The sequence below is a fragment of the Balaenoptera borealis genome, assembly GCF_965194805.1.
Source record: "Balaenoptera borealis genome assembly, chromosome: 2".
NCBI classification, from domain to species: Eukaryota; Metazoa; Chordata; class Mammalia; order Artiodactyla; family Balaenopteridae; genus Balaenoptera; species Balaenoptera borealis.
In genome coordinates this window covers 42270757-42285808 of record NC_138867.1, presented here as the reverse complement: position 1 = coordinate 42285808, position 15052 = coordinate 42270757, and the positions used below count along the sequence as shown (strand labels likewise).

Genomic DNA, 15052 nt, shown 5'->3' with positions numbered 1-15052 from the left:
CTGCAACCATTTAGATTTGTGCTCACTGTTACAGAAAACATGTCTAAAACCAAATACCATTTAAAAAATATCTAAACTGCTTGAGTTGCTGACATTCCTTTTTTTTTTTGAATTTTTGAATTTTATTTCATTTATTTTTTATACAGCAGGTTCTTATTAGTTATCTATTTTATACATATTAGTGTATACATGTCAATCCCAATCTCCCAATTCATCCTCCCCGCCCCCCCCCCCCCCCCCCTGCCGCTTTCCCACCTTAGTGTCCATACTTTTGTTCTCTACATCTGTGTCTCTATTTCTGCCTGGCAAACCAGTTCATCTGTACCATTTTTCTAGGTTCCATGTATATGCGTTAATATACAATATTTGTTTTTCTCTTTCTGACTTACTTCACTCTGTATGACAGTCTCTATATCCATCCATGTCTCTACAAATGACCCAATTTTGTTCCTTTTTATGGCTGAGTAATATTCCACTGTATATATATACCACATCTTCTTTATCCATTCGTCTGTCGATGGGCATTTAGGTTGCTTCCATGACCTGGCTATTATAAATAGTGCTGCAATGAACATTGGGGTGCATGTGTCTTTTTGAATTATGATTTTCTCTGCGTACAGGTCCAGTAGTGGGATTGCTGGGTCATATGGTAATTCTATTTTTAGTTTTTTAAGGAACCTCCATACTGTTCTCCATAGTGGCTGTATCAATTTACATTCCCACCAACAGTGCAAGAGGGTTCCCTTTGTTCCACACTCTCTCCAGCATTTGTTGTTTGTAGATTTTCTGATGATGCCCATTCTAACTGGTATGAGGTGATACCTCATTGTAGTTTTGATTTGCATTTCTCTAATAATTAGTGATGTTGAGCAGCTTTTCATGTACTTCTTGGCCATTTGTATGTCTTCTTTGGAGAAATGTTTATTTAGGTCTTCTGCCCATTTTTGGATTGTGTTGTTTGTTTTTTTAATATTGAGCTGCATGAGCTGTTTATATATTTTGGAGATTAATCCTTTGTCCGTTGATTCGTTTGCACATATTTTCTCCCATTCTGAGGGTTGTCTTTTCATCTTGATTGTAGTTTCCTTTGCTTTGCAAAAGCTTTTAAGTTTCATTAGGTCCCATTTGTTTATTTTTGTTTTTATGAGTTGCTGACATTCTAATCATGGTGTCATCTTTCTCCCAGACTCCCAGGCTTGAAACTCAAATCACTCATGATTTACATTATTCGTGATACTCTCCTCAAGCATTCATAAGCAATTTTTTTCACAAAATTTTACACTTCCTGTCTTAGAGACAATCAATAGGGTGATAATGGGCCTAAGATGTCATCCAAATGGTTTCTTTTACAATCTTGTCAATTCTTCCTTATTTATGTCTGCCACATCCCTTCCTTTTCTATTTTTATTGTTGATCTATCATTTCAGGTTCTTCTTGCCTCATTCTTCAGCTCCAACAAAAGTCTTGTTTTTTATTGTTTATGCATTTTCTGATTATAAATGTTGTCAAAGGGCTAATAACACCCTCTCAGCTGGTGAAAGAGAATCTGACCTTTGGTTTATTCTAACTCTGTCCCCCTGGAAATAAGATCATCATATTCAGCTATAACACTTAGCAACATTGAGTGTGGTGAAAAAACCCTCTGATTGGAACATTGCATTTAGGCTGGGTGGAACTATAAACACCCGATGAAGATAACATATTTTGGGCTTCCTAGATTGCAGTGACTCTTCTAACTGCATGCCTTTAGCAGGACCCGGGGAAGCTATGTCTATGGTGCTGTTATAAAAGATGTTGGCTCCTGTAGGGCTTTCAAGCCAGGGCAGCTCCTGCACCTGCTTTAAGTGTCTGTCTCTTGGCACCTCAGCTGTGCTGTTGAGCGGGGCTGCTTCCAGAGCTCCTACAGGGGAGGGAGGCTGGTGCTGCCCTGCCCTTCTGAGTAGTTTGTGTGAGTGTGTGTGTGGGGTGGGTAGTCTAGTGAGTTGGAATATTTAGTGAAGCCCAAGAATGCCCCCATCCTATGAGGAATGTAGAATAAAATCTCATTCTAGAATACCTGGAAAATGTAGAAAACTATGAAGAAAGGAATAAAAATTACCCAAATTATCACCATTTAACAATAACCGACAATAGCATAGATGTTTCTTTCAGTTTAAAAAAGATTTATATATACTTATGTTTGTATATTGCATATATAATTTCTTAAACTACTTTTAATATTCAATATTATCTAATGAGAATTCTCTGACTTTACACATTACAAATTATTTCCCATCACCTCCAGGGGAAAATCCAAATTTCTTAATCTACCATTCAAGACCTCACACAGTTGGGCCCCACTGGCTCTTTCACTGCGCCTTCTACCTATCTACATTCTGTCTTTCTTCTAGACTAGCCCACATTTTATCTCTTATTAAGACTTTCTGGGGCTTCCCTGGTGGCGCAGTGGTTGAGAGTCTGCCTGCCAATGCAGGGAACACGGGTTCGAGCCCTGGTCTGGGAAGATCCCACATGCCACGGAGCAACTCGGCCTGTGAGCCGCAATTGCTGAGCCTGTGCGTCTGGAGCCTGTGCTCCGCAACAGGAGAGGCCGCGATGGTGAGAGGCCCGCGCACCGCGATGAGGAGTGGCCCCCGCTCGCCGCAGCTGGAGAGAGCCCTCGCACAGAGACGGGGACCCAACACAGCCATAAATGAATGAATAAATAAATAAATAAATATTAAAAAAAAAAAAAAAAAAAAAAGACTTTCTGTACCATCCTAGCTTAAAAGAATCTTTCTATGTTCTGAATTTACTGTCTGTGGCCCTGGCACTTTCATGCTTATTAATGTTTTAGATTTCTTTGCTTGTGTATATGTTTGTACATCTGTATCTACATCATTATCTACACATCCTACACCTACCTCCATCCAGCTGAAATATTACTGATGCTAAAGACACAGACACTTTACATTCCTCTGAGGAACTTAACATGGGGCCTTGTTCACAGTGCATGTTGAATATGGGGGTACTGTTTTTTAAAAAGTTTAGGACAACAGACAGTTCAATCTACATAGATAGAGTGTGAATGGATTAATTTAAAACAACGATTTTGAAGTTTACCTGTTCTCCATGGAGTGTCTGGAGAATCCTGATGTCTCCATCCTCCATCCTGTAGATGACCACCTGGCCTGTATGATTGTACCGTGGCTGTCCGGCAATGTAGAGCACATCTCCAGAAACAGTGGCAGAGTTTACTGTGTAACCTGACGAAAGAGAGATGCTGGATATACTCACTGGCCCCTTGGAGTTTGCATGGAATAAATTAAGATCCATTTTAAATGGTTGGGAGAATCATTGTTATATGTTTATATGGACTTCTCTTTTTTTGAAAATAAATATATATACTTTAATGCAGGTAAGTTTGTTTAGGTAGAAGCTTTTAGTGTGCTCCCTAATTATCTACCACAACTGCTTCATTCTGAAAAGGTATTTTTCCCCAAACCTCAGCTTTTCATTGTTTAAAAGCACAAATGATATAACGTTGACAGAAAAAGAAAACATACACACACACACACACAAAACTCTTGCAATCTCAATTTACCCCTTTGAAGTAAATCAATTGTATTTCATTTGGATGCATGTGTCTGTGCTATAGAAATCGATAATTTTATACAGTTGTAATCACAGTAAATGTAAACCTTTTCTGTATTGCTGCCTAGGTTTTTAATTGTAATTTTAAATGGTTGAAGCTTCTTTCTCAGTTAAGGTATAAATGCCTTGTGTTTATACTATAGGACCATTCCCTGTTGGAATGGTGGAATTTAGGTGGTTTTTAATTTTTTGGCATTACACTTCAGCCTGCAAAGACATCTTTGAGTATTTAACTTTTTTCTTTCTTTTGGATTTTGGATTTTGATGACAAATTTCAAGGAATAGATTACTGGAGCAAATTTTTAATGGTTCTTATAATGTCTGATGAATTGTTTCCAGAATATTTGTGCTAATTCATTCCATGAACAGCCACTGGAGAGAGTAGTTTAACCAAATTCTTACAAACATTAGGTACATTACTATTATTTAAAATTGTGGATGTTCTAATAAATGTTAAACGATATCACCTTGCTGTGATTTAAATTTTCATTTGTTTGACTAAAAGTGAGCTTGAACAGTTTTTCACAATTATTCCTCTTTTTAATTGGGCCTTCATGACCTCTAAAATTTTAAACTGTGTCTTTAAAGCAGATTATTATTAATTTTTGAGTGAGAATTAGATTTATTCTTTGTATCTCTAGAGAACAGAGCTAAATCAATAGATAAAAATTACCACGTGGAGATGTCAACTCTACAGAAGGAAGAAATGTTCTAATAACCAGAACTGTCCATCATTGGAGTAGAAGGCAGATTATTTTTCCAAATGCCACAGAATAGTATTTTTTACTGAGAAAAAGATTATATTGATAACTTACTACCAAGTATTTTACCATAAGATAATAGTTCCGCTTTCTTCCAAAACTTTAAAAGAGGAACAGAAGTTTTATACTGAAATATGTTTATTCTTACAAGTCCTAAAGGAACACAATTCCTCATCCATATTCCCCTTCATGAATATTTTTCTCACATTCTCATTTCTTCACCTTAGAGCTTTTAAAAAAATTTACTATACATAATAGACTGTAAAATATTCTTTTTCTAATGTGTAATGTGTTATAGTTTTAGGTTACTAACCACAATATTGCTTAAAAAATAAAAACTTCAGAGTCATGTTTATACATAAATAAAATGGAAAAGAAGAATGTGCAAAAAAAGGTTGTGTTATTTCATGCAGCTCTACTAGAAATATTAAGAAGACAGTGGGGTGAGAGTGCTGGGACACAGTGATTTTTTTGTTGTTGTTGCAATTTTCAGAGCTATGAATGCAAACTGATCAAAGAAGCTTTAAAAAACAAGTTGAAAATTATGTTTGAGGCTTGGAGTTGTGCGATTATCTAGCTGACTTTGATGACGCGCAATTGATTACTAAGCCTTTAGCTGAAATCTTCACGGGGACAGTAACAACCAGCCAGGCAGCCCTGGTTGAAGCTCAGGCATCTAAAGACAATAAAGAGAAAGTGAGAACAAGGGCCCAGTAAAGTCTAGTCACAATAGAAGGATAATCATTAGAAAGATTTAAAAGCTTAATATCACTTTCTGAAAAGGAAAGGCACACGATTGAAGAGAAAGGAAAATTGATGGTATAGTTCTGTGTGTAGATTTATAAAGAGTAAATCCTGCCAGCTCTCACGATTCACTTCTCCGGAAAAGTGCTAGGATCTGGTGAGGTAATGGGAAACAGGTAGGATCTGACTTGATGTCACGCGTTTGCCTCACATCTTTACTTTTCCTCGTGAATCAGTCTAGCGTGATTAGAAATCAGCAAACTGTGGGTGGGGGAGGTAGGGAACAGGATCTCGACTGTATTCTCACCAGCAAACCCACTTGCTGAGTGCATGTCGGCAAAAGGCAGTTACTGGGCTACAGAAAGACAGGTGGATGATTCCATCCTGAGGGAGGTTGCACTGCTTCAGTTCCTGCTTCTTTCTGATTATTATTGGCTACTATGAGATTTTTTAATAAATTGTCTACCTCTCACTTTTCTTCTTCAGTAAGAATTTCCATAGTCTAACAACTTTCAATCCACATGGATTGGGAGAACACATTCAAACTCTTCTTAATGTGTAACCCATACAAGGAAACATTTTGAAAGCTTAATTTTAGATTTAGAATAATATTTGGGGGAAAAAAAGCTATTTTTCTCCCCTGACCTCTTTCTGAGTGCTTTTCTATTTTGAAAGAAATCTTACATATAATAGACTTTATGTTGGCAAAATATCTAAAGCACCAACCTGTGCCTAAGATAATGAAAGGATTTCTGAAACAAACCAAAAAAACACATCATCTGAGCAGACTGTAGACAACATACCCCCAAATTTCCTTTCCTGGGCAGACAGTAGTCATGTATTATAAATACTGTGGTCAGAAATGAAGGTTCTCAATTTTTTTTGCTTACAGCAGTATCTTTCAGTCTTGAATTCTCTAAGTCTGCTCTAAGCAAATCATTAACCCAAGGTTTTTGAGAATAATAGACTTAGGGTTCTTTAGGGTTACTTGTTTTTAAGGAATTCAATGACAATCACTCAGAATACCAAAATTACTGTAGTGTTATTTATAAAATAACATTATTATTTAATATATTATTAAATATCGTGTTAAAGTGTGTGAACTTCCTTAGAGAAGTGACAATGTAACTCACATCTTTGTGGACTTCAATGTCTTTGTGGACAATGTCTTTAATGTTGTAACTATTCAATACTAATTAGTAGTAGTATTAATGTCAGCTACTCTTAGTAGGTATATAATACACCTGTATTAGTTTTCTATTGCTGTTGTAACAAATTACCATAAACTTGATGGTAACACATCACAAATATATTATCTTTTAAAGTTAGAATTCAGACCTAGGTCTCCCTGGGCTAAAATCACGGTGTTGGCAGGGCTGGGTTCCTTCTGGATGCTGTAGAGGAGAATCCATTTCCTTGCCCACTGTGGCTTCTAGAGAGCACCCACATTCCTTAGCGCTGGCCCCCCTTCTCCATCTTAAAAGCCAATATTGCATATCTCTGACCATTTTTCTATAGTTCTATCATCCCCTGTCCACATCCAGGAAAGCTTCTCTGATTTAAAAAACCCATGTGATGAGATTGGGCCCAGCCAGGTATCTCAGGATAATCTCTTCATGTCAAGATCTTTAACTTAATCACATCTGCAATGTCCCTTTTGCCATACAAGACCTGGATCTGGGGGTTAGGACATGGACATCTTTAGGGCATTGTTCTGCCTAGCATAATACTAATAATAAGAGGAATGTTTTCTATATAATATTACATAATATACAACAATAGACAATACCTATTGAGGGTCGGCTGTCTGTCAAGCACAACACTAAGCACCTTACAGGTATTATTTAATCTCATTTTCATAACAACCCAAATTTTATATATATTTTTTAATAAATAAGCAAATTGAGGCTTTGAGGAATAAGGCAATTTGTCTAAAGTCATAACCAGGGGCAGAGTCAGAAAACAAACTCAAGATTCTACGACCCAAGAGTATCTCTGTACTGTCTGACTGTATACCCAGTGCCATAACCACTTCAAGTCACTTCAAGTATGATGGGAGCAGCAGCTTTATAATTTTTATTTTTATTTTTTCTTTTTTTATTTTTTTTCTTTTTTTTTTTTTTATAATTTTTATTTTTATGGGTGCATGATGTTGCATTAAGTGGATTTACTATTTACCATTTACTTAACTATTCCCATATTTCTGAACATTAAGGATATGCCATTTACCTCAATAAAATACTATGAAAACAACTGTTCCCTTGGCATTCTTAAATAATTGGATTTTTTCTTTAGGTTAGATCCTCAGAAATGAAATTTCAAGGTCAAGGTGGTGTAAACATTTTTATGGCTCTGGATACACATCGTCAAATGACTTTTCTAAAAAGTTATATTACTTTATATGCCACTGTTACATATGAGGACAAATGTTCTCAGATTCTTCTATCTAGGATGGAAAGAAACCTCAGGTTAAACTGGTTCTTGATTTCTAGGTGTTTCACATAGAACAGTCTCATAGAATCTTAGAACATGAAGAACCTTTAGAAATTATCTAACCTGAGATTGGTTCAAGATGGCAGAGTAGAAGGACGTGCTCTAACTCCCTCTTACAAGAGCACCAGAATCACATCTAACTGCTGAACAATCATCGACAGGAAGATACTGGAACTCACCAAAAACGATACCCCACATCCAAAGACAAAGGAGAAGCCACAGTGAGATGGTGGGAGGGGTGCAATCACAATAAAATCAAATCCCATAACTGCTGGGTGGGTGATTCACAAACTGGAGAACACTTATACCACAGAAGTCCACCTACTGGAGTGAAGGCTCTGAGCTCCATGTCAGGTTTCCCAACCTGGAGGTCCGGCAATGGGAGGAGGAATTCCTAGAGAATCAGACTTTGAAGGCTAGTGGGATTTGACTGCAGGACTTAGACAGGACTGGGGAAAACAGAGACTCCACACTTGGAGGGCACACACAAAGAAATGTGCACATTGGGACCCAGGGGAAAGAGCAGTAACCCCATAGGAGACTGAACCAGACATACCTACTAGTGTTGGAGGGTCTCCTGCAGAGGCGGGGGGTGGCTGTGTCTCATCATAAGCACAAGGACAGTGGCAGCAGAAGTTCTGGGAAGTACTCTTTGGTGTGAGCCCTCCCAGAGTCCACCATTAGCCCCACCAAAGAGCCCAGGTAGGCTCCAGTGTTGGATAACTTCAGGCCAAACAACCAACAGGGAGGGAACCCAGCCTCATGCATCAGCAGTCAAGCGGATTAAAGTTTTACTGAGCTCTGCCCACGAGTGCAACAGCCAGCTCTACCCATCACCAGTCCCTCCCATCAGAAAACTTTCACAAGCCTCTTAGATAGCCTCATCCACCAGAGGGCACACAGCAGAAGCAAGAAGAACTACAATCCTGCAGCCTGTGGAACAAAAACCACATTCACAGAAAGAAAGACAAGATGAAAAGGCAGAGGGCTATGTACCAAATGAAGGAACAAGGTAAAACCCCAGAAAAACAACTAAATGTAGTGGAGATAGGCAACCTTCCAGAAAAGGAATTCAGATTAACGATAGTGAAGATGATCCAGGACCTCGGAAAAACAATGGAGGCAAAGATCGAGAAGATGCAAGAAATGTTTAACAAAGACCTAGAAGAATTAAAGAACAAAAAAAAACAGAGATGAACAATACAAAAACTGAAATGAAAACTACACTAGAAGGAATCAATAGCAGAATAACTGAGGCAGAAGAATGGATAAGTGACCTGGAAAACAGAATGGTGGAATTCACTGCTGCAGAACAGAATAAAGAAAAAAGAATGAAAAGAAATGAAGACAGCCTAAGAGACTTCTGGGACAACATTAGATGCAACAACATTCGCATCATAGGGGTCTCAGAAGGAGAAGAGAGAGAGAAAGGACCCGAGAAAATACTTCAAGAGAATATAGTTGAAAACTTCCCTAACATGGGAAAGGAAATAGCCACCCAAGTCCAGGAAGCGCAGAGTCCCAGGAAGGATAAACCCAAGGAGAAACACGCTGAGACACACAGTAATCAAACTGGCAAAAATTAAAGACAAAGAAAAATTATTGAAAGCTGCAAGGGAAAAATGACAATTAACACACAAGGGAACTCCCATAAGGTTAACAGCTGATTTCTCAGCAGAAACTCTACAAGCCAGAAGGGAGTGGCATGATATACTTAAAGTGATGAAAGGGAAGAAGCTACAACCAAGATTACTCTACCCGGCAAGGATCTCATTCAGATTCGATGGAGCAATCAAAAGCATTGCAGACAAGCAAAAGCTAAGAGAATTCAGCACCACCAAACCAGCTCTACAACAAATGCTAAAGGAACTTCTCTAAGTGGGAAACACAAGAGAAGAAAAGGACCTACAAAAACAAACCCAAGACAATTAAGAAAATGGTCATAGGAACATACATATCGATAATTACCTTCAATGTGAATGGATTAAATGCTCCAACCAAAAGACACAGGCTCACTGAATGGATACAAAAACAAGACCCATATATATGCTGTCTACAAGAGACCTACATCAGACCTAGGGACACATACAGATTGAAAGTGAGGAGATGGAAAAAGATATTCCATACAAATGGAAATCAAAAGAAAGCTGGAGTAGCAATACTCATATCAGATAAAATAGACTTTAAAATAAAGAATATTACAAGAGACAAGGAAGGACACTACATAATGATCAAGGGATCAATCCAAGAAGAAGATATAACAATTATAAATATATATGCAGCCAACATAGGAGCACCTCAATACATAAGGCAACTGCTAAAAGCTATAAAAGAGGAAATCGACAGTAACACAATAATAGTGGGGGATTTTAACACCTCACTTACACCAATGGACAGATCATCCAAGCAGAAAATTAATAAGGAAACACAAGCTTTAAATGACACAACAGACCAGATAGATTTAATTGATACTTATAGGACATTCCATCCAAAAACAGCAGATCACACTTCCTTCTCAAGTGCACACAGAACATTCTCCAGGGTAGATCATATCTTGGGTCACATATTAAGCCTCAGTAAATTTAAGAAAATTGAAATCATATCAAGCATCTTTTCTGACCACAACGCTATGAGATTAGAAATCAATTACAGGGAAAAATACGTAAAAAACACAAACACATGGAGGCTAAACAATACGTTACTAAATAACCAAGAGATCACTGAAGAAATCAAAGAGGAAATCAGAAAATACCTACAGACAAATGCCAATGAAAACACGACGATCAAAAACCTATGAGATGCAGCAAAAGCAGTTCTAAGAGGGAAGTTTATAGCAATACAAGCCTACCTCAAGAAACAAGAAAAATCTCAAATAAACAATCTAACCTTACATCTGAAGGAACTAGAGAAAGAAGTACAAACAAAACCCAAAGTTAGTAGAAGGAAAGAAATCATAAAGGTCAGAGCAGAAATAAATGAAATAGAAACAGAGAAAACAATAGCAAAGATCAATAAAACTAAAAGCTGGTTCTTTGAGAAGATAAACAAAATTGATAAACCATTAGCCAGACTCATCAAGAAAAAGAGGGAGAGGACTCAAATCAGTGAAATTAGAAATGAAAAAGAAGAAGTTACAACAGACACCACAGAAATAAAGCATCCTAAGAGGCTACTACAAGCAACTCTATGCCAATAAAATGGACAATCTGGAAGAAATGGACAAATTCTTAGAAAGGTATAACCCTCCAAGACTGAACCAGGAAGAAATAGAAAATATGAACAGACCAATCACAAGTAATGAAATTGAAACTGTGATTAAAAATCTTCCAACAAACAAAAGTCCAGGAACAGATGGCTTCACAGGTGAATTCTATCAAATATTTAGAGAAGAGCTAACACCTATCCTTCTCAAACTCTTCCAAAAATTTGCAGAGGAAGGAACACTCCCAAACTCATTCTATGAGGCCACCATCACCCTGATACCAAAACCAGACAAAGATACTACAAAAAAATAAAATTACAGGCCAATATCACTGATGAATATAGATGCAAAAATCCTCAACAAGATACTAGCAAACAGAATCCAACAACACATTAAAAGGATCATACACCATGATCAACTCAGATTTATCCCAGTGATGCGAGGATTCTTCAATATACACAAATCAATCCATGTGACACACCATATTAACAAATTGAAGAAGAAAAACCATATGATCATCCCAATAGATACAGAAAAAGCTTTTGACAAAATTCAACACCCATTTATAATAAAAACTCTCCAGAAAGTAGGCATAGAGGGAACCTACCTCAACATAATAAAGGCCATATATGACAAACCTACAGCAAACATCATTCTCAATGGTGAAAAACTGAAAGCATTTCCTCTAAGATCAGGAACAAGACAAGGATGTCCACTCTCGCCACTATTATTCAACATAGTTTGGGAAGTCCTAGCCACAGCAATCAGAGAAGAAAAAGAAATAAAAGGAATACAAACTGGAAAAGAAGTAAAACTGTCACTATTTGCAGATGACATGATACTATACATAGAGAATCCTAAAGATGCCACCAGAAAACTAGTAGAGCTAATCAATGAATTTGGTACAGTTGCAGGATACAAAATTAATGCACAGAAATCTCTTGCATTCCTATACACTAATGATGAAAAATCTGGAAGAGAAATTAAGGAAACACTCCCATTTACCACTGCAACAAAAAGAATAAAATACCTAGGAATAAACCTACCTAGGGAGACAAAAGACTTGTATGCAGAAAACTATAAGACACTGATGAAAGAAATAAAAGATGATACAAACAGATGGAGAGATATACCATGTTCTTGGATTGGAAGAATCAATATTGTGAAAATGACTATACTTCCCAAAGCAATCTACAGATTCAATGCAATCCCTATCAAATTACCAATGGCATTTTTTACAGAACTAGAACAAAAAACCTTAAAATTTGTATGGAGTTACTATAGACCCCGAATAGCCAAAGCAGTCTTGAGGGAAAAAAACGGAGCTGGAGGAATCAGACTCCCTGACTTCAGACTATACTACAAAGCTACAGTAATCAAGACAATATGGTACTGGCACAAAAACAGAAATATAGATCAATGGAACAGGATAGAAAGCCCAGAGATAAACCCACGCACCTATGGTCAACTAAGCTATGACAAAGGAGGCAAGGATATACAATGGAGAAAAGACAGTGTCTTCAATAAGTGGTGCTGGGAAAACTGGACAGCTACATGTAAAAGAATGAAATTAGAACACTCCCTAACACCATACACAAAAATAAACTTAAAATGGATTAGAGGCCTAAATGTAAGACTGGACACTATAAAACTCTTAGAGGAAAACATAGGAAGAACACTCTTTGACATAAATCACAGCAATATTTGTTTTGATCCACCTCTTAGAGTAATGGAAATAAAAACAAAAATAAACAAATGGGACCTAATTAAACTTAAAAGCTTTTGCACAGCAAAGGAAACTACAATCAAGATGCAAAGACAACCCTCAGAATGGGAGAAAATATGTGCAAATGAATCAACAGACAAAGGATTAATCTCTAAAATATATAAACAGCTCATGAAGCTCAATATTAAAGAAACAAACAACACAATCCAAAAATGGGCAGAAGACCTAAATAGACATTTCTCCAAAGAAGACATACAGATGGCCAAGAAGCACATGAAAAGATGCTCAACATCACTAATTATTAGAGAAATGCAAATCAAAACTACAATGAGGTATCACCTCACACAAGTTAGAATGGGCATCATCAGAAAATCTACAAACAACAAATGCTGGAGAGGGTGTGGAACAAAGGGAACCCTCTTGCACTGTTGGTGGGAATGTAAATTGATACAGCCACTATGGAGAACAGTATGGAGGTTCCTTAAAAAACTAAAAATAGAATTACCATATGACCCAGCAATCCCACTACTGGGCATATACCCAGAGAAAACCATAATTCAAAAAGACACATGCACCCCAATGTTCATTGCAGCACTAGTTACAATAGCCAGGTCATGGAAACAACCTAAATTCCCATTGATAGACAAATGGATAAAGAAGATGTGGTACATATATACAATGGAATATTACTGAGCTATAAAAAGGAATCAAATTGGGTCATTTATAGAGATATGGATGGATCTAGAGACAGTCATATAGAGTGAAGTAAGTCAGAAAGAGAAAAACAAATATCGTATATTAACGCATATATGTGGAACCTAGAAAAATGGTACAGATAAACCGGTTTGCCGGGCAGAAATGGAGACACAGATGTAGAGAACAAATGTATGTACACCAAGGGGGGAAAGTGGCTGGCAGGGGGAGGGGGGTGGTGTGATGAATTGGGATATTGGGACTGACATATATACACTAATATGTATAAAATGGATAATGAATAAGAACCTGCTGTATAAAAAAATAAAATTAAATTAAAAAAAAGAAATTATCTAACCTAACCTCCTGTCCTCTTTTTTAGGTATCCTATGTCACAGCTCATATCATACTGACAGGATTTGGTTGGTTCTGTTATTGTCTCTTATCCACAAAGGTAAGTTTCATCAATGCAGGGATAAATATCCCTTATTTATCTTGTTATCCTCAATTTATAACTGAATGTTTGGCACACTGCAGGTACTCATTATTTATAAGTGCTTTCTTGATCAGCCCAGAATCAGGCATTTTAGTATGGCGAAACAAACACTGGAATAAGAATCAAAAAACCTAGATTTTACTTTCAGATTTGCCATAGTTAGCTGCGACATAATATTTCTACTCCTCAATTTCTTAATTTGGCAAATTAGATGTGTACCATTCGCTTTCTAAGATCTCTTTTAGTGCTAAAACTCCATATGAATTTTAATGCCAACCCCTTTATTTTATATCACAATCCTCCAAATATTTAAAAGACATGCAGTGTATACTTTGTTTTCTAACCACCAATTTTTTCAGGTTTGGTGGGGAGAGGGATGGGTAGATGGGGATTGTTTTTAGATCTGTATCCTTCAGATAGTTTTTTACTGGCAATTCTAGTTTGACATTTTCTTTTGTAACGTGTGATGCTTAGGACAATGTTTAGAATACTTTAGCTGCTCTCCGACTAGGGCAGAATGAAATAGGACTTTTATGAGAAATAGACTAGACTTCCATTAGTGCAGTTTAACATGTCTTATGGGGGTTTAGCACTCCCATTATACCTACTGCTTACCACTATATATTTTTTTTTTTTAATTTTATTTATTTATTTATTTATTTATTTTTGGCTGTCTTGGGTCTTTGTTGCTGCGCGTGGGCTTTCTCTAGTTGCGGCGCGCGGGCTTTCTCTAGTTGGGGGGAGCGGGGGCTACTCTTCGTTGCGGTGCACGGGCTTCTCATTGCAGTGGCTTCTCTCATTGTGGAGCATGGGCTCTAGGCGCATGGCCTTCAGTAGTTGTGGCACGCGGGCTCAGTAGCTGTGGCTCACGGGCTCTAGAGCACAGGCTCAGCAGTTGTGGCACACGAGCTTAGTTGCTCCGCGGCATGTGGGATCTTCCCGGACCAGGGATCGAACCCGTGTCCCCTGCATTGGCAGGCGGATTCTCAACCACTGCGCCACCCGGGAAGCCCACCACTATATTTTTAATTATCGAAACTGCTTAGACTCTTTATTCTTCTTAAATCCTTTTGCCTCTACAGCTTTAATACGTGTCCTTGAATAAGATGTATGGCTGTGCCAGTAAAGACCTGCCACCTTCCTATAAAATAGAAAGAAACTGGGATAGAGAGAGAAAAAGACTTCCAGGACATAAAGATCCCAGACAGGACTGCTAACATGCTAAAATATGAACACAGCACGTATTTGTTTTCTTTACCACTGTATCCCCAGCACCAAGAACAATGCCTGGGGCAAGAGAGATG

General features: G+C 37.6%; 1 protein-coding gene across 6 annotated transcripts in view; it reads right to left on the bottom strand.

The window, feature by feature from the left end:
• Positions 1-15052, bottom strand: part of ITGA1 (integrin subunit alpha 1) — a 231151-nt gene that overhangs the window by 61996 nt on the left and 154103 nt on the right. For all 6 annotated transcript variants that reach the window (XR_014241839.1, XM_082382196.1, XM_082382197.1 and 3 more), the window contains one exon: positions 3103-3245. Coding sequence is in view for 5 of the 6 variants with exons in the window: in XM_082382196.1 (XP_082238322.1) it covers positions 3103-3245 (143 nt within the window). In the remaining variant the exon portion in view is untranslated. The remainder of the gene's footprint in view (positions 1-3102; positions 3246-15052) is intronic.